Source organism: Humulus lupulus, chromosome 6 (genome assembly GCF_963169125.1).
Source record: "Humulus lupulus chromosome 6, drHumLupu1.1, whole genome shotgun sequence".
NCBI classification, from domain to species: domain Eukaryota; kingdom Viridiplantae; phylum Streptophyta; class Magnoliopsida; order Rosales; family Cannabaceae; genus Humulus; species Humulus lupulus.
The window spans coordinates 190722799-190744807 of record NC_084798.1 but is presented as its reverse complement, the minus strand read 5'-3'; the positions used below and the strand labels follow the sequence as shown (position 1 = coordinate 190744807).

At 42.6% G+C, this 22009-nt stretch overlaps 1 protein-coding gene across 1 annotated transcript; it reads left to right on the top strand.

The window, feature by feature from the left end:
- Window positions 1-18874: 18874 nt before the first annotated feature.
- On the top strand, window positions 18875-20624 carry LOC133782864 (peptidyl-prolyl cis-trans isomerase CYP28, chloroplastic). Its single transcript, XM_062222284.1, has 2 exons — window positions 18875-19656; window positions 20241-20624. The coding sequence occupies exons 1-2, from the start codon at window positions 18936-18938 to the stop codon at window positions 20450-20452; spliced, it is 933 nt and encodes a 310-aa protein (XP_062078268.1). The 5' UTR covers window positions 18875-18935; the 3' UTR covers window positions 20453-20624.
- The last annotated feature ends 1385 nt before the right edge of the window (window positions 20625-22009 follow it).

Here is a 22009-nt window from a genome sequence, read left to right as displayed (position 1 = left end):
CAACAGCGGCCTCCGCTGATCAAGGTGTGTTACCAGGCACCAAGTCCACGATCTTAACTGAGCAGGTGAGTACAGTATCCTTTGAGGGTCTCGCCCTAGCGGCCTGCATTTAGCATGGTTAATGTCGATCCCGGCCTTTTTCGTTCCCGAACTTTGCCATTCATGACCTTTGCCGATCCTGGCCTTCACCGTTCTCGACCTTTGTCATTCTCAACCTTTGCCGATCTCGGCCTTCATCACTCCCGACCTTTGCCGTTTCGTCAGAAACACACGTATGACGTAATAGTTGCAAACCATACACACAATACTAAGCATAATATAGCTCTACGGGCACATATAGTTTTCTTACCTTGTGTCCCGAGCTGACAACCCAAAGCGATCCCGAGCATGATCCCTAATCCCGAGCCTGAGCGGTAAAACCTAGTCACAACGTAATGATAAATAGCAATCACTATCTAAATCAATTAAAAGACTTTAGAATAACATACTAGCCTCCGGGACCTCGAATTCTACTAAACCGGGTAGTAGAATCCTTCCTGAGCCTTAAGATTTGAGTTCCCGAGCTTAAAACCCTTAACTGGCCAATATCCCCTATTTGAGCCACGACCCGCCCTCTAGGGCCGCGGCACACAACAAGTCAAAGAGCCTTAGGGCTCTCTTCTGGGGGACACAGGCTGCGGTGCGCCCTACTTGTACCGCAGTGCTTGGGAAAAATCTCAAAGGCTCCCAGCCTCTTCGCACACACGGACCGCGGCGCCTAAAGAATAGGGTCGCGGCTCGAGCCCAAAACCCAGAAAATCCTGCATATTTTCATTACGTTTTCCTCAACCTAACTCACTAATTCACACCCAATACAACCCCTAAACCCAGAATTGTTTCCAGAACTCCCATTCACACCACATAAACATCATGATTATCCCAAAATCTAACCAAGAATCCTCCCAATTCTACAATTCAAGCTAAAACTAAACCCAGCTCAAACCTATCTCAACATCAGAATTTCACATAAAATCAAGACTCAGACCTCACCTTAATGACGATTTCAATCCTCAGCTGCTGTTAATCACCTCCGAATTTCATTTCCCTTCAATCCGCAAGCCTTTTTTTTTCCTCTAGAAATTCAGCAAGGAAGTAGTCAAGTGAGCATAAGGGAGAGAGAAACATGTGAGAGAGAGAATGATAAGGCTGAGAGAATGTTTATGTTTTTTATTTATTTCTTTCCACATAGTTCCTAAGGTTGAGCCTATCTCTTGATACAAAAGACCATAATGCCCCTAACTTATCCTTAGCCTTTCTAACACCACCAAGGGCAAAATCATATTTTGGCACATTCCCGTAATTCCTCGAATAGTCCTATAAATCCCCATTTAATCCCGACATCCCCAAATAATCGTTGAATGACTACCCGTTATCTGCTAATTCCAAACACGTGCTACATTCCCAAAATACCCCTAGGCTCACCCCAAGTCGGACATTCGACCCCATTGTGACTATTCCGCTAATCCGCTCCCTAGGGTCGTATCGAACCACACATCTCAAATATATCCCCATAACACTGGGGTCTCACTCATAACACATACATAGTTACATTTATGCCCTCAACGAGCCAAAATTACAAACATGCCCCAATTTACAGAAATGGGCCCACATGCATATTTAATACACATAAGCATGCATGTCTAATCACATTACCACACAATTCATTTATATCACATAATCACACATATAATCCATTACTCACTCATATAATCCAAATTAGGCCCTCCAGACACTTTAGTCAAGGCACTTTGCCTTAATAACAAATTCGGGACATTACAACTATCCCCTTCTTATTAAAATTTCGTCCTCAAAATTTATTCAAACATCTCAGGATACTAATTTTGCAATCCTAAACATAACTCCAGAGTCAGGTCCTTTACAGTGTCATTTCTTGTAACACCTTCACAAGAAGGATAGTCTTAATCTGTATGAATTTATCTCTTTTATCCAAAATTTCCACTAGATAAGTTTCATTGAATTTCTAGGGTCTCCTCACCCAATCAGGGGCCGTGCTCGACACCCCTTTCCTTAACATTGGCACCAGTAACACCTTATGAGCCTCTACCCATGCTGGGGTAAGACCAATCTGTAGGCCCCTGACCTAATCCCTATTAGGATCTCACAAATATATCAAATCTAGAGTCAAACCCCTCTTTCTTATATGAACCATCTTATCCTTATTAGTTCATAATACTCAGAGAAATACAAATTCCTCAATCTTGGAACTCCACGTTCCCATATTTAGATTTGCGAACTCTTATGTCCTTTTAATAACGCAGACACTCTTGATCTAATGATCCTTAATAATTTTACTGGTCCCCTGAGACAATTCTGAACTAGGATACTTCCTATCTCTGGGTTCATTTTCCGGAATAAGCACTCCTCGTTTCCTATCTCACAATATCCTACTCAGAGCCACTCTATGACCCTTTTCTAGAACCTAGTAATCTAAGAGTCTCAATCTGACACTATTGACTTCGGTGTCCAGTGGAGACATACGGTCTCCTTTCATACACACTCCCTCAATTGATATCTTACTCACACGACCATAGTATGTTAACTCAATAGGTTAAGTCACAACTCTTCGCATCCACTCGCCTCATCTGCCATCTAAGGTGATCCACCCATAGGGTCCATTTTTGTATCCCTCCATACTAACTCCAGAATACCCTAGAGTCATAATAACCTTTCTGGCTTCCAATTATTACCCCTCTCTTACTAAAAGATTAGGTCATGCGCCTCCCAGTATAAAAATTTTAGGTCTTAACGCCCATTCAGACTTCTTGAATGCAACAATCACAATGGTTAGTATAAGATTCATCCAGAATCACCACCTCGATGGCAGCTCCATCAAATGACTCATCTGATCATCATATCTTAACCTATCCATGCTAAAATGGTAGGATCCCTAACCATTCCTACCAGATCTTCTTCTTTTGTATTTCATTCGTCATAGAGGTATATCTGCCAATTGCCATTTACAGGTTCTGCACCAATCTCGATCATCACCTCACTTGGCTTTACCGTAGTTTATTACTATCTACTTAATATCTCATGCAGAGCATCTATGCTCTTATTCCTTCACCCACTGTGAAGCACAAACAACCCCCTTTTCAATCTACACACGGGCGCACCCTAACTCATAATGTACTACACTATAATTCCACACTTCAAGCAAGGACAATGTTCTTCGCTTCGTTATTCTGTACCAGGCCATTACGTGCATTCTCTAATACCATGGCGTGTGAATCAACCCTTACTTCAACTTCTAAAAATTCAGCACATAACTATCTATTTGAATAAACTTTAAGTTTCTACGTTGCTTCAATCAAGATATGGATGTCCTTGATGATGCTTCAAATAAGGAATTCCTTTAGCAATTTCCTTACGGTTTCTATCTTATTTACGTCATACATGATCCCATCACTTCCCATAACGTGACCCTGAATAACATTCGAAGAAATCAGAACTTATCCCTTCCAGAACCTTACCGGAAAGCCCCCACTTCCTCAACCTCAGTAGCTATCAACACAGGTATTACTCATATTTTGCTCATAACCGAAAGTAGTCCAAAACATTCTCGATCAAGCTAGGTATGACTTGTCCAAATCATCCTTGTATTCTTGACTCGTTGAGTTCACATGGGTCGCTAATGCCTTGATCAGTTCAAGAGTCTTCGATGATAACCCGTCACATCATACTTAGTGCAAGCGGCAATTCTTGGAATGTCTCTTTCCTTGAACCTCAGCTGGTAATAACCAGATTGAGGGTCAATTCCTGAGAGCACTATCCTACTTTGCAATTGGGCAAATAAATCATTTATTCTTGGCAATGGATATTTGTTATTATCAATTACTTCATCTGGCTATCCACACGCAGTACACCTCATTGCAGACTTGGTCTTCATCTTGACAAACGATGTTGACGTGTCCCTTGGTGAAATGCTCCGTCTGATCAATCCTCAAGTCAAATAACCTCCTTAACCAAACCTTTAATTCTTGTTGCTCAGTTAGTGTCATTCTTCATGATGTCCCTGATACCAGTTCTATCCCTTCCTTATTCCCGTAGCATACTCAATTCCTTAACGCGAAAGCGATCCCAAAAAATCCTTGTGAACCCATCTGAAACCTTACTAGCTGATCCAGTTTTCATCTAGTCTAACTGATATAACCCTAGTGGCATCTACCACCATAGCTAGGCATCTCTTGAACGCAACTGAATCCTTCCTTTTTAAACCCGGAAGTCACCATCCTCTCTTTCAATCCATGGTAATCCCTTACTTGGCAAACTAATCCATACTTAGGATCACACCGCGATCATCATATAACAATCCCAATTAGTTATTACTACTAACTTTCCACCCATAATTGTAACGACCCGAATTCGCTAATAAGGCTTAAGGGCCTTGATTAGTGTGCCTGGAGGGCATAATGGAAATTAAGTGTGATTTTAATTAGTAAACTGCATGATTATGATCTAAAGCATGTTATATGACTATTTGAATATTCGAGATGCATGACTATGTGTATTAGTATGCATGTAGGCCCTGATTAGGTTAGAAGGGCATAATCGTAATTTTGGCCATTATGGGCATAACTGTATACATATATATATGATAAATATTGATACCACATTATTATGTGGATATATCTATTATCTGTGACTCGAGACGATCCTAGTGAGCAGATTAGCGAAAAAGTCATGGCGGGGATTTATACCCGGCTCGGGGTGAGCCAAGGGTATAAATGGGAATTTAGTGAGTATATTGGAGTCTATTTTGACATTGAGTAATATAAATGGTGATTAATTAGGTATTGGGAAGTAAGCGGGAAAATATTGGAGACACCCGAGGAATTAGCGGGAATCGGGTAAAATGACTAAAATGGCCCTAAGTGGACTAAAGGGTTTAGAATTAATAGGGAGGGCATTTTGGTCAATTGGCTTCTTAGAGATAAGTAAGTTAAGGCTTTATACTTAGTGGGAATTTTATAATAATATAGAAGTCTGAGGAAAGAAGGAAAAGAAAGAAAAAGAAAGGGAGGAAAACAGAGTTGTTTTCTCTAGGGTCGGTTTGTGGTTCTCTCACCATTTTTCTTGGGTTTTCTTGGAGCAAAGCTCAGAGGAGGGCTAGTTTAGGCTGAGCATCAAGGATCCTAAGCTAGGCTTGAAGAATAGGCAGGGGTTTAGCAGGAACACATCATCACTTGAGGTAAGACTTTGTAGCTTCTTCAGTTTCTGGTTTTAGTTTTTGACCTATGGTGCATAAGCTGTATTTGATGGAAACTTTAGGGAATTCAGGCCAAAGGTTGAGTAAGAGCAAGCTAAGGAGGTGTAGAGGTTGTCTTGAAATCGAATTCCCATTAAAGGTCTGAAATTCTAAGCTTTAAACTTTGAAGGTTTGATTGTCTTTGCTGAGTTTCTGAAGTCTGTGAGCAACAATGGTGAATTCTGAGTTTAGGGATGCATGTGATTGGGTTTTGAGTATTTGGGATGCTTGGGATGAGTGGAGTGTGTTAATAAGCTTGTTTTTGAGTTTGGTGAAGGTTTGGAGAAGTTTTGGTTAAGTTTGGCTCGAGGAAATCGCAAGAAGGGAAAATGAGTTGTTGCCTGTCTGTGACTAGCGCTATAGCGCTAGCCGTTGGGCGCTGTAGTGCTAGGCCATGCATGCTGAGGGTATTTTGGTTCTACTTGTAGCGCTGTAGTGCCTCCAATGAGTGCTGTAGCGCTACCCTATCTTCATAAAGGAATTTTAGGGTTGTTTTCAAGGGTTTTTGACTAAGGGTTTGGGGTTTGATTCCACCACCTTGTTTGGTGGAACTAGAACTTCCAGAGGGCTCGGGATTGGTCCCGAGGCTAGGTTTTTGGACTTGAGGTTTGGTGATGACTTTAACCTATGGTTGTGTTTAGGTGAGCGCTAGGGCTCGAGAGGGATCGTGCTCAAGGAGTCAAGTGATCAACGCTAGCGAATCGAAAGGTAAGAAAACTGCACCCGGTTATATGTTTGTGATGGGACTAAGTGCTCTCGATATTTGTATTATATCAATGATGGTATTATGCCATGGGACATGTGACAGCGGCCTAAGGGTGTCGTACACAATATTTGCGCACAGGGCGCGACTTGGCCACTGGTAGCCAAGGACAGCTTAATATTCACTGAGCTCAGTTTAAGCGGGCCGGAGTCAGTGGGATAACGGAGGGTGCGGCCTGAGGGCGCTAACCCTAGTTATCATATGTGATTTAGTGTATGCTATATATTGATATGATTAGTGTGCTGAACACTTGGCTATTCTGAATGTTGATATGGTTAAGAATATGTGATGCCATATGAGATATTGATTTGTCTGTTGATTGCTTGTGCTCTGTTGTTGTGTTTTCTTGCTGGGCCTTGGCTCACGGGTGCTACGTGGTGCAGGTAAAGGCAAAGGCAAGTTGGACCAATCCTGAGATGGAGGGCTGCGGGGTTGAATGTACATAGCCAGTTTTTCGGTCGCCGTGACCGAGGAGTGGATCAGGACAGAGATTGTCTAATTGTCTGTTTTGCCTTAATATGGCTAATACTGTATTTAGTCCTTGAATCTTTTGTAAACAATTTCAAACTTAACATTTTTGGGATCCCGTGTAAACAGGAAATGTTTCTTTATGAAAATGTGACTTTTGAGACCAGAACATTTTAACCCTAGTTCCTTTGTAGGTTCAATAACACGTTTTTAATTAAACGACTTGATTAGCAAGTCTAGCACTTTATAAACACACAGTGTAACGGTCTTGGCTATCCAGGGCGTTACAATAATACTCTGACCCATTTCCTGGAAATTACCAAGTTTCCTTAGCAGACACCAGATCTCAAGCCCCATAGCATAATAACCATACAGTATGTACCACATACATATGTTTCCACTAAAAGATATGTAGCACCGAATTCAACCAACCCAATTTAAAAGTACATGAACTAGAAAGCTGACCTGCCGCCTCTGAGGGACTAGCCATAAGCTCTGACCGCGTCAAGACGAACACTCAAGCTGGGGTCGAGCTATCTGTACTCCTTGGTTCTTTCATCATTGTCTTCAGGCAATTTCTCTTGATGTTCCCTACTATTTCACATAGAAAACATGCCTTCGCTCGGCATTCTCCTAGATGGCATCTCTTGCACCTGGTGCATACTGAATAACTCCTTCAGACCTCATCGTCGTCCTAGCAGCTGCCCTAAATACTATGACCCCTCCTGTCAGGACCAGGAGTAGTAGGACTATCAGGGATCGTTCCTTCCTGGTTACTGGGCCTCCGCCCCCACCTAATCCTACAAATGGGGATACCATTGCATGATTTTCTCGCCCAATGACACTCTCACTCTATGTCCCATCTCATGCGTCCTCTATAACAAGGGCCCTCCTTACTGCCCAAGCGTAGGTAACAATCTCATATACCAGAGCGATCCCAACTCTCTGGGTCATCCCAGGGTTCAATCCTCGAATGAATCATTCCTTCCAGGCACATCCGTTGGTACCAAATCAAAAGTGAATTTGGTTCAATCTATGAAACTCACTGACATACTTTATCACTATCTTACTACCCTGAATCGAGTTCATAAACTCATTGGTCTTCGCAATTCAAACTGCGTCACAGTAATACCTCATGTTGAACCATTGTCTGAATTTCTCCCAACCCACCAGGACAACGTTCCGGGTTTGGGATACAACTTCCCACCACATTCAAGCACCCTCTCACAACATGTACATAGCACAAGCCATTCCATCATTGTCTTTCGCTCCCACATAGCCAAGGGCGAAGCTAATCATGCTCATCCACTGTTCAGCTCTGAACGAGCCTAAACCTCCCTCAGAAACTAGAGGACGATGCTTCTGGAATCTATCATATAGTGATTCCCATATTGTTGCCAACACACACAGGGCAGCGTTCCCTGACAGAACCCGTTATCTCAACAACCTAATCTCTTCCTCTTGCTTTTGCGATCTTGCTTGCAGGCCAGCAAACATCCCCTGCCAATCCCGGGGCAGATGGAGGACTCTGGCCTCAACTATCATCCGCAACCCTACTATTAACAATGCCTGATCCAGTTGGCTGCCTTGAACACAAAACTTCCAAATCTATCTGCAACCAATAACCTAACCTACCAGCCCTAATGTTCTTATCCAGAACTATACCATTAGTAAGGCCAAACAACACAATAGTCATATATGATATGCATACCAGGACATAAGTCCATAACACTCATGCATCAAATACCAAGCCTCATTTCCACAAAATACATAAATATATAGCATGCTCTCTATTCTAGCAGATAAGGCAATTCAGATAAGCAGTTAAACAAATATTGCACTTAATACCAACCAACCCTGAGTCGAGCTTGTCTCTGGCAGGGAGCGTACATGTCTAGTCAATCTCCAGGAACCATAAACCTTGGCTCGCTTTGATACCAAGCTGTAACGCCCAACTACCCTAGAGTCGTTACCATGTGATTTTAAAAGGTGTCATTGGCTTGCTAATCGAGGTATTAGACTAAAAAGTTGATTAAATCAAAATAAAGACTCGTTTAATGAAAATTAAGTATAAAGGGTTGGACATTCATTAAAATTATAAAAGTGTTACATTGGGATCCCAAAACAATGTTTCAAAAATATATTTACAACTCAAAAGTACGGATACAGTCGACCTAAGCGATAAAATCAAATGTTTATAACATGTCCCTCAAAACAAGCCTAGTCGTGGCAGTCAGGTAGGCCAAACATGTACGCACTGCTCCATGCCTTCCAACTCATGGTTGATCGACCATTTCCTTGCCCTTACTTGCACCATAGAGCACCTGTGAGCCGAGGTCCAGCAAGAAAACTTCATAGCACAACATATAATAATTTACTTTAACATAAGCATAATTAATCAGACACCACAGACAATTACAACATTTTTGGGTCGTTACAATTTTGGTCATATTAAAAAAAGGTTTTAATAAAATTAGGCTTGTGGTACTATTTGTTCCATTTTGCAAAACGCAGGCTCCGAACTATCGTTTAACAAAATAGAGAATTTGATCAATAACTTTTGCACAACACAAAATCCAAAATGGTATTTCTCCTTTTTATAAATATTTTGATTTAATTAAATTAAAAAATCTTTATCCTTTTATTACACTAAAGTAGTTGTGTAATTCTAATAAGGTTACACATTACACATAATTATGCTATGTATTATGTTGTAAGTATATTAATGTTGTAACACATTTCAAAACCATGCAATCTGGATCTATATATAATTATACATTGTGTCGATTTCATATTGTACTACTACCTTGTAAACATATCCCGTACTGCTAGTGTACCAAAGGTCCAAACCCCTATCTATTGTCCCAACACTAATCTAACTCAACATTCCATGTGGATCAAATCTAGCCGCGTCACCTTGCCAGCCACCTATGGTATTGGAGTAGGGAAAAATCACATTTATGCATTCAAATATACCGTAATTTTCAAATATGCCAATATAATTAACTATCCCAAAACTATGTCATTTTGTAAAATTTGGACACAATTGCCCCTGTCATTAACAAAGCCTCTCTCTCTCTAAAACTATCTCTCAAACATTCTCTCAACCCCTCTCGCACTCTCTACCATGAAGGCACCACCACCACAACCTTCCCACAGTGGCAGAGCACCACCTCCCTACGTTGTCGCCGTCATTACCACCATCCTCTCCATTGGCGTCGCCACCTTCCATCACCATTGAAACTTCCCATCGAATATCTCTTTTCATTTTTTTTTTATGTTTTAATGATTCAAAATTGTATGTTCTACATACAATTTTTAAGATTTTACATGATCTAATCTTGTAGATCTCGAAAAATTACCAATTTAAAAAAAAAAAAAAAAACCAACTGAAATAAACATTTGAGTGCAAAGATATGAACCTCCAAAATTTTCGTCAAATTTCAGTGCAAAACATCGAAATTTCATCGATGTTGCATCGAAAAAGCATTGTTTTGGCTAAAAATCAAGTTTTCATGATTGTATCTCAAAAGCATCGAAACAACATTTTGTATCGAAAAAACATCGATTTTGCACGAAAAAGCATCGTTTTAACCAAAAATCAAATTTGCATGATTGTATCGCAAGAGCATTGAAAAAGCATCATTATGGAAAAAAAAATCAAGTTTTCATGACTGCATTGAAAAAGCATTGAATTTGAATCGTTTCATTATTTTTTTGGCCAAAACGATGCTTTTTCGATGCAAAATCTATGTTCTTTCGATGCTCTTACAATGCAATCATGAAAACTTGATTTTTTTTTTTTTGCCAAAATGATGCTTTTTTTATGCAAAATCAATGTTGTTTCAATGCAATCATTAAAAAAAAAAATTTGCCAGAACGATGCTTTTTCGATGCAAAATCGTTGTTGTTTCGATGCTCTTGCGATGCAATCATGAAAACTTAAATTTTTTTGTCAAAACTAAGCTTTTTCGATGCAAAATTGATGCATTTTCGTTACAAAATCGATGTTGTTTCGATGCTTTTTAGATGCTTTTGCGATGAAATCATGAAAACTTGATTTTTGGCCAAAACGATATTTTTTTTATGCAATTTCGATGCTCTGCGCTGAAATTTGATGAAAACTTTGGAGGTTCATAACCTTTCACTCAAATGTATGTTTCAGTTTATTTTTATTTAATTTTTGGTCATTTTTCGAAATCTACAAGATTAGATCATGTAAAATCTTAAAATTTTATGTAGGACATACAATTTCGATGATTGCATTTTGAATCATTGAAACATAAAAATAAATGAAGAGAGATATTCGATGGGGTGCTTCAATGGTGATGGAAGGTGGCGGTGCCAATGGAGAGGACGGTGGTAATGACAGCGACAGCGTGGGGAGGTGGTGCTCTGTCGCCGTGGGGAGGTTGTGGTGGTGGTGTCGTCATGGTAGATAATGAGAAAGGGTTGAGAGAATGTTTGAGAAATAGTTTTAGAGAGAGAGAGGGGGGGGGGGGGGGGGGGGGGTTGTTAATGACAGGGGCAATTGTGTCCAAATTTTACAAAATGAGATAGTTTTGGGATAGTTAATTATGTTGGCATATTTAAAATTATGGTATATTAGAATGCATAATATGTGATATTTCTCTCATATGATATTGGATACCTTAAGTAAACCAAATAATAACACTCATTATATTGGGAAAACTTGATGGTTTATGCCTTTTAATATACCTTATTTATTCTATATGAAAACTTTTATAATCATTTAAAATATATGCCATTTTCTAAAAAAATTACCAAACTACCCATTTCATTCAACAACCCCTCTCTCTCTCTCTCTCTCTCTCTCTCTCTCTCTCTCTCTCTCTCTCTCTCTCTCTCTCTCTCTCTCTCTCTCTGTCTGGTCTCAGCCCCTAACCACTCACATCCACCTCCTTCACAGATGTCGTCAACCACCACAGAGGGTCGTCTTCACGTAGTTGTCGACCACCACACAACCAAATCTTCCTTCTCAAAAAAAAAATTTTGAATTTGGATGTTTAGTGTAAATGTGATTATTCTATGACAATGAACACTTTAAAATAAGGATTTGAATGAGTTTTTAGTATCTTTGGCTCAATTGAAATCGATTAATGGATGGTTATCGATGCCTTTATGATGGCTAACGATGTATTTGCGATGGCGCCATGAAAACTTGATTTTTAGGCATAAAACAATGGATAACGATGCTTTAATGATGATTTACCGATGCATTTGCGATGGTGCCAAAAATACTTAATTTAGGCATAAAAACGATGGTTTAGCGATGTGTTAGCGATGGTGCCATAAAAACTTAATTTTTGGCACAAAAATGATGGCTAACGATGGTTTAGCGATGATATCATAAAAACTTAATTTTTGGCATAAAAATTGTGGTATAACGATGGTTTAGCGATGGTACCATAAAAACTTATTTTTTGGCACAAAACGATGGTTTAGCGATGTGTTAGTGATGGCCAGCAATGAAATTTGCTTGAATCTTTTGTGATGCATAATTTTTCACTCGGATGTTAGTTTGATGTTTTTTTTTTTTTTTTGAGATCTAAATGTTTCTAAAGGGTAGATCTCCAAAAAAATATCAAAATTAAAAATAAATCACCTCGAACTGATATCCGAGTGAAAAGTTATGTATCACTAAAGTTTCAAGCAAATTACATCATAGACCATCGCTAACGCATCGTGAAACTATCGTTATACCGTCGTTAGCCATCGGTTTGTGCCAAAAATTAAGTTCTTATGGTACCATTGTTATACCATCGTTTTTATGCCAAAAATTAAGATGTTATGGTACCGTCGCTAACACATCACTAAATCATCGTTATACCATCGTTAGCCATCGTTTTACTATCATTTTTATGCAAAAAATTAAGTTTTAATGGTATCATCGCTAAACCATGGTTTTACAATCATTTTTATGCCAAAAATTAAGTGTCTTTGGCACCATCGTTTTTATGCCTAAAAATCAAGTTTTCGAGGCGCCATTGCAAATGTGTCGTTGTGGATGCCAAAAATCCACCAAGAAAAAAATCCCCAGTACATGTTGAAAATACAAGGCTAAAGGTCACTTAGTCACATTATCAGGCTCAGACCTATAAGTCTTGTGAAACCGGGAGATTGTCCCAAGGGAAGCATCACCTAGTGAGCCGTGAAGTATGGCCTTTGTGGATGCTCAATATTCCATGCTTGTAAAAGATCCAAGGCGCGTGCTAGGGTCACATAAAGGCCTAAATACATGTCTGAGCCGCGGGATGCTCGGGCCACCGTCCTCTTGCAACAGCCTCGCATCACCCCTCGACATCACCCGGGCACATGCGTCTCGCGAGGCCCAGCCTCGCATCACCCTCGGCGCGCCCTCGGCATCACACTGGGCATGTGCATCTCGCAAGGCCCAACTTCGCACCACCCTCGGCGCACCCAGCGAGGCAGCTCGCGCGTTGCAGCCGCACACCCCCCTCACAAGGCCCCTACCTCGCGTCTGCCTCGGCGAATGTGTGTCTCGCGAGGCCCAACCTCACATCCCTTGGCGCGCCCTCGGAACCTCACTGGGCATGTTCGTCTCGCGAGGCCCAGCTTCGCTCCACCCACAGTGCACCCAGCGAGGCGGCTCGTGCGTCACAGCCGAACACCCCCCTCGCGAGGCCCTTGCCTCGCGCCTGCCTTGCTCCTGCCTCGGTGCATGTGCGTCTTGCAAGGCCCAGCCTCGCACAACCTCTCGCGAGGCCCCTGCCTCACATCACCAGTACCACACGCCTGGGAGGGGCGCCTCGCGTCCACGGCGCCTCGCGCCTAAGAGGGGTGCCTCGCATCCGGGGTAGGCATCTCGTGCCTAGGGGGAGCGCCTCACCCCTAGGAGATGCCACGTGCAATGGGTCGCACGCCAACGGCACCTAACACCTATTAGGCATACCTCACGCCCGGGAGATGCCCAACGCCTCGCCTCGGCTTGCATCTCAAGCCCCCCAAGCAACCCTGCCTCACTTCACGCGTCTGGGAATGTGTCGCGAGAAGGACCTTGGGCAGCAGGACAGCCTCGTCCTTGGTGGTCTCACGGCCCCATGCGCATGGGGATCGCGGGGCATTGGTCTTGTGAATGAGACTATCGACTAACGCAGGGGTGCCCTCTACGGGACACCTTTCTTCCTGTGGGACTCATAGGATGTAAGGTCAAGGACCTAAGGGAAGGCTTCACAGTGATGTGAAGGCATGAGGGGTACGGAGTGCACCTACGAACTAAAAGGAAGTAAAGTACGGAAACAAGGCCCATGTCAGACAAGTAGTGGTTGTACAAACAAAGTACTTGTTGTGGTCCTCACCAGCCCACCTCTGACACCCGTACAAAGCAAGTAGTGGAGGCATGACCGAGTACAAAAGCTGAGGTGCTCCCACAAACTCTGACCATGTACCCGAGCAGACACCACTACATCTGATACCACTCTTCTGATAGCGTACTTATGTATAAATTGGTCCCATGGACCACAATGTATCAGGGGCCATTAGAGCCCCCTATAAAAGGAACCCCTCTTCAACATTGAAGGGGGTTGGAGAATTCATTGTATGCAGAGGCTATTGAGAAATATACAGAGGCTTGCTCCATTGTTGATCTATTTTTACTTGTCCTTAAAGTTTATCCTAAATTCTTATATTAATATCACCTAACTTACCTTTTAGTTTTCCGATCTAATTTCGTTGACGAGATTTCACCGTCAATAGTTTGGCGCCGTCTGTGGGAAGAACAAGCATCAAGCCAGTTTTCTTCCATCACTTCCAACAAAGAAAGATGTTAAGACGTTCAAAACGCTTACGGCAAATACAAGAGGATGAGGTTCGCCAGAACGAAGTAGAGCGGAGGGCTTCCAAGAAAGATCCCCCTCCGTCTAAGCATGGAGGTAGACCGGAGGAACCTCTTCCCCCAGGGAAGAAGAGGGAAGCATCGTCCCCAGCTATCCAGCCCGACGGAGGTCATTCAGAGCCACTAGTGTATCCACTTAACCGGCCCCCGGCCCCCGTTGACACCACGCTCAGGCCACCAAGACCCAGGTCCCTCGACGCACTGGCCAGGCGAGGGTCCTGGGGTACGCTCGGTAAGTTCCAGCTCAAGGACTCGCTTCTACAAGGATGAGATTCACAAGTTGCATAAAAAGACTCGGAGGCTGGAAACCACGATAGAGAACATGCAGGAGGTTTTAAGCGACCTACTGCAAGGGAAGTCAAGCATACCCCTCCCTAAGCATAAAGGGAAGGAGCATGAAAAAGGGGAAAACATTGTCCCCAAAGACGATGGGGGAACCTAACTTTCCACCAGTAAAACCCCCCAGACAAAGTACCATGGGGGACCTAGGCCGACAAAATGTCCCCAGGAGCAAAGGTGGAGGGAAGATGATGGTCGTAAGAACGAGGCCGAAGTCCCCTCAAAAGAGGCACCCCCTAGCCTAAGAAAAGAGCTCCATGGGAAGAGGTCAGAAGTAAGAAACGCACCCCCTGCGGTTCCCCCGAGGAAGACAATCAAGGCAAGGGATCAGCCCGAGAACCCGCAAGACTCCTTATGCAGAAAGAGGAGGGGACTAATCACCAAAATGCGAAGCCCTCGGGGCAAGATCACCACTGCACTTGGGGGGCACATGGATGATGAAGAATTCGACCGTGATTCACCCTTCACAAGGGAGATTCAGGCTGAGCAAATGCCCACTGGCTTCAGAGAGCCTCACATGACTCCGTACGAGGGTACTACAGACCCAAAATATCACTTAGAGTCCTTCAATAACTTGATGAAGTTAAGAGGGGTCAACAACAGGGCAAAGTGGTATTGCTTTGTCGTTACGCTTAAAGGAGTGGCGTAAAAGTGGTTCAAGAGGTTAAGACCAGGAACAATCGAGTCATGGCAACAATTCTCTTATGAGTTTCTTTAGCAGCACCATGCAGCCTGTGATTACGGCATGCCAACTACCAGCCTCGCTAACATAAAATAAGGCGAGAATGAAAGTCTGAAGGACTACATCCATAGGTTCAGTATAGAAGCAACAAAGGTGGGAGGTTTAACCAAAGTGGAGCTCAAGATGGCTATTACAGCCGGAATTCATCCAGGAAGCAAGTTATGGGGTAGCATGCTCAAAAGAGAAGTTTCGAATTTGGATGACTTCGAGAGAGAGCACAGAAGTACATACGTGTGGAAGAGGGCCATAAGAATTTCCATGTTGAAGAAAGCAAACCTTCCTCCAGTTGCCCCACTACCAATACATCTGAAGATTCCATATAGAAGGGGGCGTCGTGCTAGAGGGGTCGCTGACCAAGTTTAAGATTGAACGAAGACCATCTAGCCATGAAAGTCCCGACCAGAGGGGAGATCACCTCAAAAATTTCAAAAAAGGGTCTCTAAAGTAGACGCTTGCAAAAAGGGTCTCCAAAGTAGACGCTTGAGAAAAGGGTCTCCAAAGTAGATGCTTGCAAAAAGGGTCTCCAAAGTAGACGCTTGAGAAAAGGGTCTCAAAAGTAGACGCTTGCGAAAAGGGTCTCAAAAGTAGAGGCAGCCAAAAAGGGTCTCCAAAGTAGACGCTTGCGAAAAAGGGTCTCAAAGTAGACGCTTGCAAAAAGGGTCTCAAAGAAGACGCTTGCAAAAATAATACTATGCCAAATGACGAGAAGGACGCTTCTCGCAAGAAATAATAAGCGCGCGCAAAAATAGATAAAAGGATAGCTAGAACCCAAAGGGTCAACATATCCTTATAGATACAATCAAGGTGCACCAAAGAGAGACCTATCGAACCCCCTTTCGCGTGGGCTCCAAAGGACCTCGAGCATGAAAAATATATATATATGAAATAAAATAAAATAGAAAATAAAAAGAAAGAGAAGAGTCTACAAGAACGCCTAAAGGCCTCCCTATAGACTGGGGGGCAAGTGTGGATGCCAAAAATCCACCGAGAAAAAAATCCCCAGTACATGGTGAAAATACAAGGCTAAAGGTCACTTAGTCACATTATCAGGCTCAGACCTATAAGTCTTGTGAAACCGAGAGATTGTCCCAAGGGAAGCATCACCTAGTGAGCCGTGAAGTATGGCCTTTATAAAAGATCCAAGGTGCGTGCTAGGGTCACATAAAGGCCTAAATACATGTCTGAGCCGCGAGATGCTCGGGCCACCGTCCTCTTGCAACGGCCTCGCATCACCCCTCGACATCACCCGGGCAAGTGCGTCTCGCGAGGCCCAGCCTCGCATCACCCTCGGCACGCCCTCTGCATCACACTGGGCATGTGCGTCTTACGAGGCCCAGCTTCGCACCACCCTCGGCACACCCAGCGAGGCGGCTCGCATGTCGCAGCCGCACACCCCCCTCGCGAGGCCCCTGCCTCACTCCTGCCTCAGCGCATGTGCGTCTCGCGAGGCCCAACCTCGCATCACCCTCGGCGCGCCCTCGGCACCTCACTGGGCATGTGCATCTCGCGAGGCCCAGCTTCGCACCACCTACGGCGCACCCAGCGAGGCAGCTCGCACGTCGCAGCCGAACACCCCCCTCGCGAGGCCTCTGCCTTGGCGCATGTGCGTCTCGCAAGGCCTAGCCTCGCACAACCTCTCGCGAGGCCCCTACCTCACATCACCAGTACCACACGCCTGGGAGGGGCACCTCGCGCCCGGAGGATGCGCCTCGCGTCCACGGCGCCTCGCGCCTAAGAGGGGTGCCTCGCATCCGGGGTAGGCATCTCGTGCCTAGGGGGAGCGCCTCGCCCCTAGGATATGCCACGTGCAACGGGTCGCACGCCAACGACACCTAACACCTATTAGGCATACCTCACGCCCGGGAGATGCCCAACGCCTCGCCTCGGCTTGCATCTCAGGCCCCCCAAGCGACCCTGCCTCACTTCACGCATCTGGGAATGTGTCACGAGAAGGACCTTAGGCAGCAGGACAGCCTCGTCCTTGGTGGTCTCGCGGCCCCATGCGCATGGGGACCGCGGGGCATTGGTCTTGTGAATGAGACTATCGACTAACGCTGGGGTGCCCTCTACGGGACACCTTTCTTCCTGTGGGACTCATAGAATGTAAGGTCAAGGACCTAAGGGAAGGCTTCACAGTGATCTGATGCGAAGGCAGGAGGGGTACGGAGTGCACCTACGAACTAAAAGGAAGTAAAGTACGGAAACAAGGCCCATGTCAAACAAGTAGTGGCCGTACAAACAAAGTACTTGTTGTGGTCCTCACCAGCCCACCTCTGACACCCGTACAAAGCAAGTAATGGAGGCATGACCGAGTACAAAAGCTGAGGTGCTCCCACAAACTCTGACCATGTACCAGAGCAGAGACCACTACATCTTATACCACTCTCCTGATAGCGTACTTGTGTATAAATTGGTCCCATGGACCACAATGTATCAGGGGCCATTAGAGCCCCCTATAAAAGGAACCCCTCTTCAACATTGAAGGGGGTTGGAGAAGTCATTGTATGCAGAGGCTATTGAGAAATATACAGAGGCTTGCTCCATTGTTGATCTGTTTTTACTTGTCCTTAAAGTTTATCCTAAATTCTTATATTAATATCACCTAACTTACCTTTGAGTTTTCCGATCTAATTTCGTTGACGAGATTTCACCGTCAGCAGTCGTTAACCATCGTAAAGACATCGCTAACCCTGGTTTTCCAAATTTTCAAACTCATAATCACCTTCAAAATGTAATCATCCATTAATCGATTTTAATTAAACCTAGATACTAAAAACTTATTCAAAATCTTATTTTAAAGTGTTCAGTATCATAGAATCATCACATTTACACTAAATAACTAGATTCAAAACCTTTTTTTTAGGAAGATGTGGTTTTGTGGTGGTCGTCAACAACGAGAAGAAGACTCTGTGTGGTGGTCGACAATATTTGTGAAGGAGGTGGAAGTGAGTGGTTATGGGCTGAGATTCGTGAGGGAGAAAAAGTGAGAGAAATCTTAAAAGTGGGAGAGAAAGAGTGTGAAGTTAGAGAGAATGAGGGGTTATTGAATGGAATGGGTAGTTTGGTAAAAATTTTAGAAAATGACATATTTTAAATGATTACTAAAGTTATCCTATAGAATAAATAAGGTATATTAAGATGCATAAACGATCAAATTTTCTTATATTGAGACCCATTTTTGCACCCAATAACATAAAGCGGCATAGACCAGACTATTTGTCGTCGTACTCGTAATAAGCATTACTCTTGTTGGAAACGACAAGTCGTAATGTACCATTAACTCGCATAAAGATCATTTGTACATCTGTACGATCGTCTCCAATGGATATGGGTCCCACAACCCAACTCTGTGGCCACCAACATCCAATAGCATTGCCTCTGTTCAGTTTCGCCATATCCACACCCAAACTACCATGCTCCCTTCCTCCATCGGACCCTCCTCATGGGCTACTCAATCACCTCACCGCCGCCTATTCCCCGCCACATCCACATTCTCTCCCAACACCAACACACACGACCCGACCCGAAACCGCTCCGCTTCAACTTGACCCGCCGCTCTCTCCTCTTGTCCACGACCACCTCTCTCTCCATCTCCACTGCTACAGCCACCGCTGCCACGACGCCTCCGCCGCCGGACACCACTGTGACCGACCGGGTATTCATGGACTTCAGCCTCTGCCCAAACTATTTCCGACCCGAAAGAACCTTCGCTGATGACATCACCTCACTCTGCTCCGAATCCGTACTCCTGGGTCGGGTCGTCCTCGGCCTCTACGGCCGAGTCGTTCCTCTCACCGTCGCTAATTTCAAGTCAATGTGCACCAATACGACGTCGTCTTCGTCTGCGTCCACCTATAAGGGCACTTTGGTCCACAAGGTTTTCCCTGGTCAGTTCCTTCTCGCCGGCCGCCAAGGCGACAAGCCCGGTGAGGTTCGTCGCCCCATGGGGTTGACCAGAAACGCTGAGACTGTGGACTCCAAATCCTTCACTCTGACCCACTCCAAGCCTGGTCTACTCTCGCTCTGCCTATCCGAAAACGACGACGACGAGGATATCAAGCTCGACCCAGAATACCGCAACGTCGAGTTTTTGATCACCACCGGCCCTGGACCTTGCCCCGAGCTCGATTACAAGAACATTGTCTTCGGTTCAGTACTTGAAGGTATGCTTCTGACGAATTAACTTTCTGGGTAGTCAAATTTTGCTTACATTTACACTGATTTTGATGTGTTCTTATGTTGTAAATGGTTTTGGGTTCGAGTTGGATTTGGGTAGTGATTAGAAGAACATTTTCTTTGCTTTATTACTTGAACGTAGATTTTAGACGAATTGGATTTCAATTTCGATAGGGTCTCATCGATTCTGCGCTTGAAGTTCAGATTTAGGGGATTTGGCATTTGGGTTAATGACAATTACTCTGTAATGTATGATATGGTGAAAATGGTATTGGGTTTGAGATGAATTTGGGTCTGAATTACAAGACAAGAACATCTTCTTCCATAGCCAAAATTAGTCTTTTGGGTAGTTGACTTAGTTTTATATGTATTATTCGAAAATTTCTCTGATCTTTTTTGTTCAATTATAGTGCAAATGATATTGGGTTTGAGTTTGATTGCAAAATTAGTCTTTTGGGCTATTGACTTTACAGTTTTATGAATTCTTCGAAAAAAAATTCTAGTCTTTTTTGATCAACTATAGTGAAAGAGATATTGAGTTTGAGTTTGATTTGGTCTTTAAATTATACAGGTTTGGATGTGGTGACGGCCATTGCTGCCATACCCACTTACAAACCAGCTGAAAGGATCAGGCAATTCAACGATTTGGCTGAGTTTTTTGGGGACGAAAGAGCTCAGAATGCACGTTCGAGCTGGAACAGGCCTCTTAAGACTATTTTTATCAGTGACTGTGGAGAAGTCAAAGTGACAAAGCCTTCACTTTCTCCTCCTAGTCTACCTTAACACCATACCATTCATTATTATTTCAAATTTCCCCATAGTGGTAACAATGCTTCTTGCCTTTGTCCATATTTTTATTGTTTTGTATATCTTTCTTGAGAAAAGGATTTTGTTCTACTGAGTTTAATGCATGAAGAAAAGAAAGAAAAATATAAACCAGAGTTCAATATTGTAATTAGTGTTGACATCTTATTATATGGTTATGTATGTTTACAAGCTTTTAGAATTAAAATTCAAAAAACAAGGAGAAGAATAGATGTTAGTTTCCCAGTCTCTGACAAAAAAAAGAAAGATGTATAGAAGTTTAAGCTCAATCTGATCATTCATAATAGTGATCCAAGTAGAAAGAACCATATGAGAAAGGTAGGTGTAGAATATGATTAAAAACATAAAAATTTACTATGTTATGAAATGGAAAAAAAATCACTAAAATAAATAATTAACAAAACAAACATCAACGTCATGCTTAAGTGGATTTTTTTTCTAATGCACTACTACTAGAATGCAAGCTTTTATTGTAATGATGAATATTTTATAAGACACAATTACTCTTATTAAAAACACAAAAATCTAACTGGGCAAGCCTTAATTTATTCTTCATTGTGCTTTTCTTTTTCCTCAAAACCCACTGTTCACCACCTCCTATCAATTGCTGTCCACTTTTTGTATTCATCAAAGTTGCATCAGTGTCAAATCTAAATCAGCCCTTATTTGCAAAATCATAAAAAGTAGATGTTCTAAACTTCAAAGTTATCATATTATAGAAATTAGTACAACAATACCAAATACAACAAACAACTCAAAAAATAGCAAAATAATATATATATTTTGTCCAAACTTTTGTTTATATATGATATTGATATGATAGAGCATGTTAGTGCTCCACAAAACTCAAAAGAGTAGTCTCAAAATGAACACATGAGGCTTACTATCCACCACATATGAGAGACGTGCAATCATTTATCTTATTTTGAACTTTAAATGATAATTATTGATTTACTTTGTATTTGAAATAACTAATAAAATAAATCTTTTAAGTCCTAAGAATGAAAATTTTAATTTTATGTTTTTTTAAAGATATATAATATGTTTTGAAGTTTAGATATTTTATTATGTGAATAAATTGTTGAATTTTTTTAATGATTATGAAGTTTCTTTAATCTTTATTTTTTTTAACCCAATTTACGTAATAAACCAAATTGTTTATAAAGCCTCGAAAGTACGGGTGTTCATCAAATCACCCACACCGCACCATAATTTGCGGTTTGGAACCTTTCGCGGTGCGGTTGCGGTTTGTATTTTTATCAAACTGTGTTGTGCAATGTTGTTTGCAGTTTTGAATTTTATAAATATGGTTCAAACCGCACCGCATTGTTATTGTTTACCGAGTTTTTTGGAAACTATAAATATATTAAGAGATAAGACCCTGAAAGAAAGGCTAAGAAATAAATAATATCACAGTTTTTACGTGGTTGGGGCATCAATGAGCATTAGTCCACGAGTCACTAATATTAGGCTTTAGAGAGTTTTGACAATAGAGGTTTTCTGCAAGTTCAATAG

What these genes read in the sequence shown, in the direction of transcription:
- LOC133782864 (XM_062222284.1), top strand. Translation starts at nt 18,936, where the DNA reads ATGGGCTACTCAATCACCTCACCGCCGCCTATTCCCCGCCACATCCAC. An exon ending in CTTCGGTTCAGTACTTGAAG is followed by an intron (nt 19,657 to 20,240) that starts GTATGCTTCTGA and finishes TAAATTATACAG; the next exon opens with GTTTGGATGTGGTGACGGCC.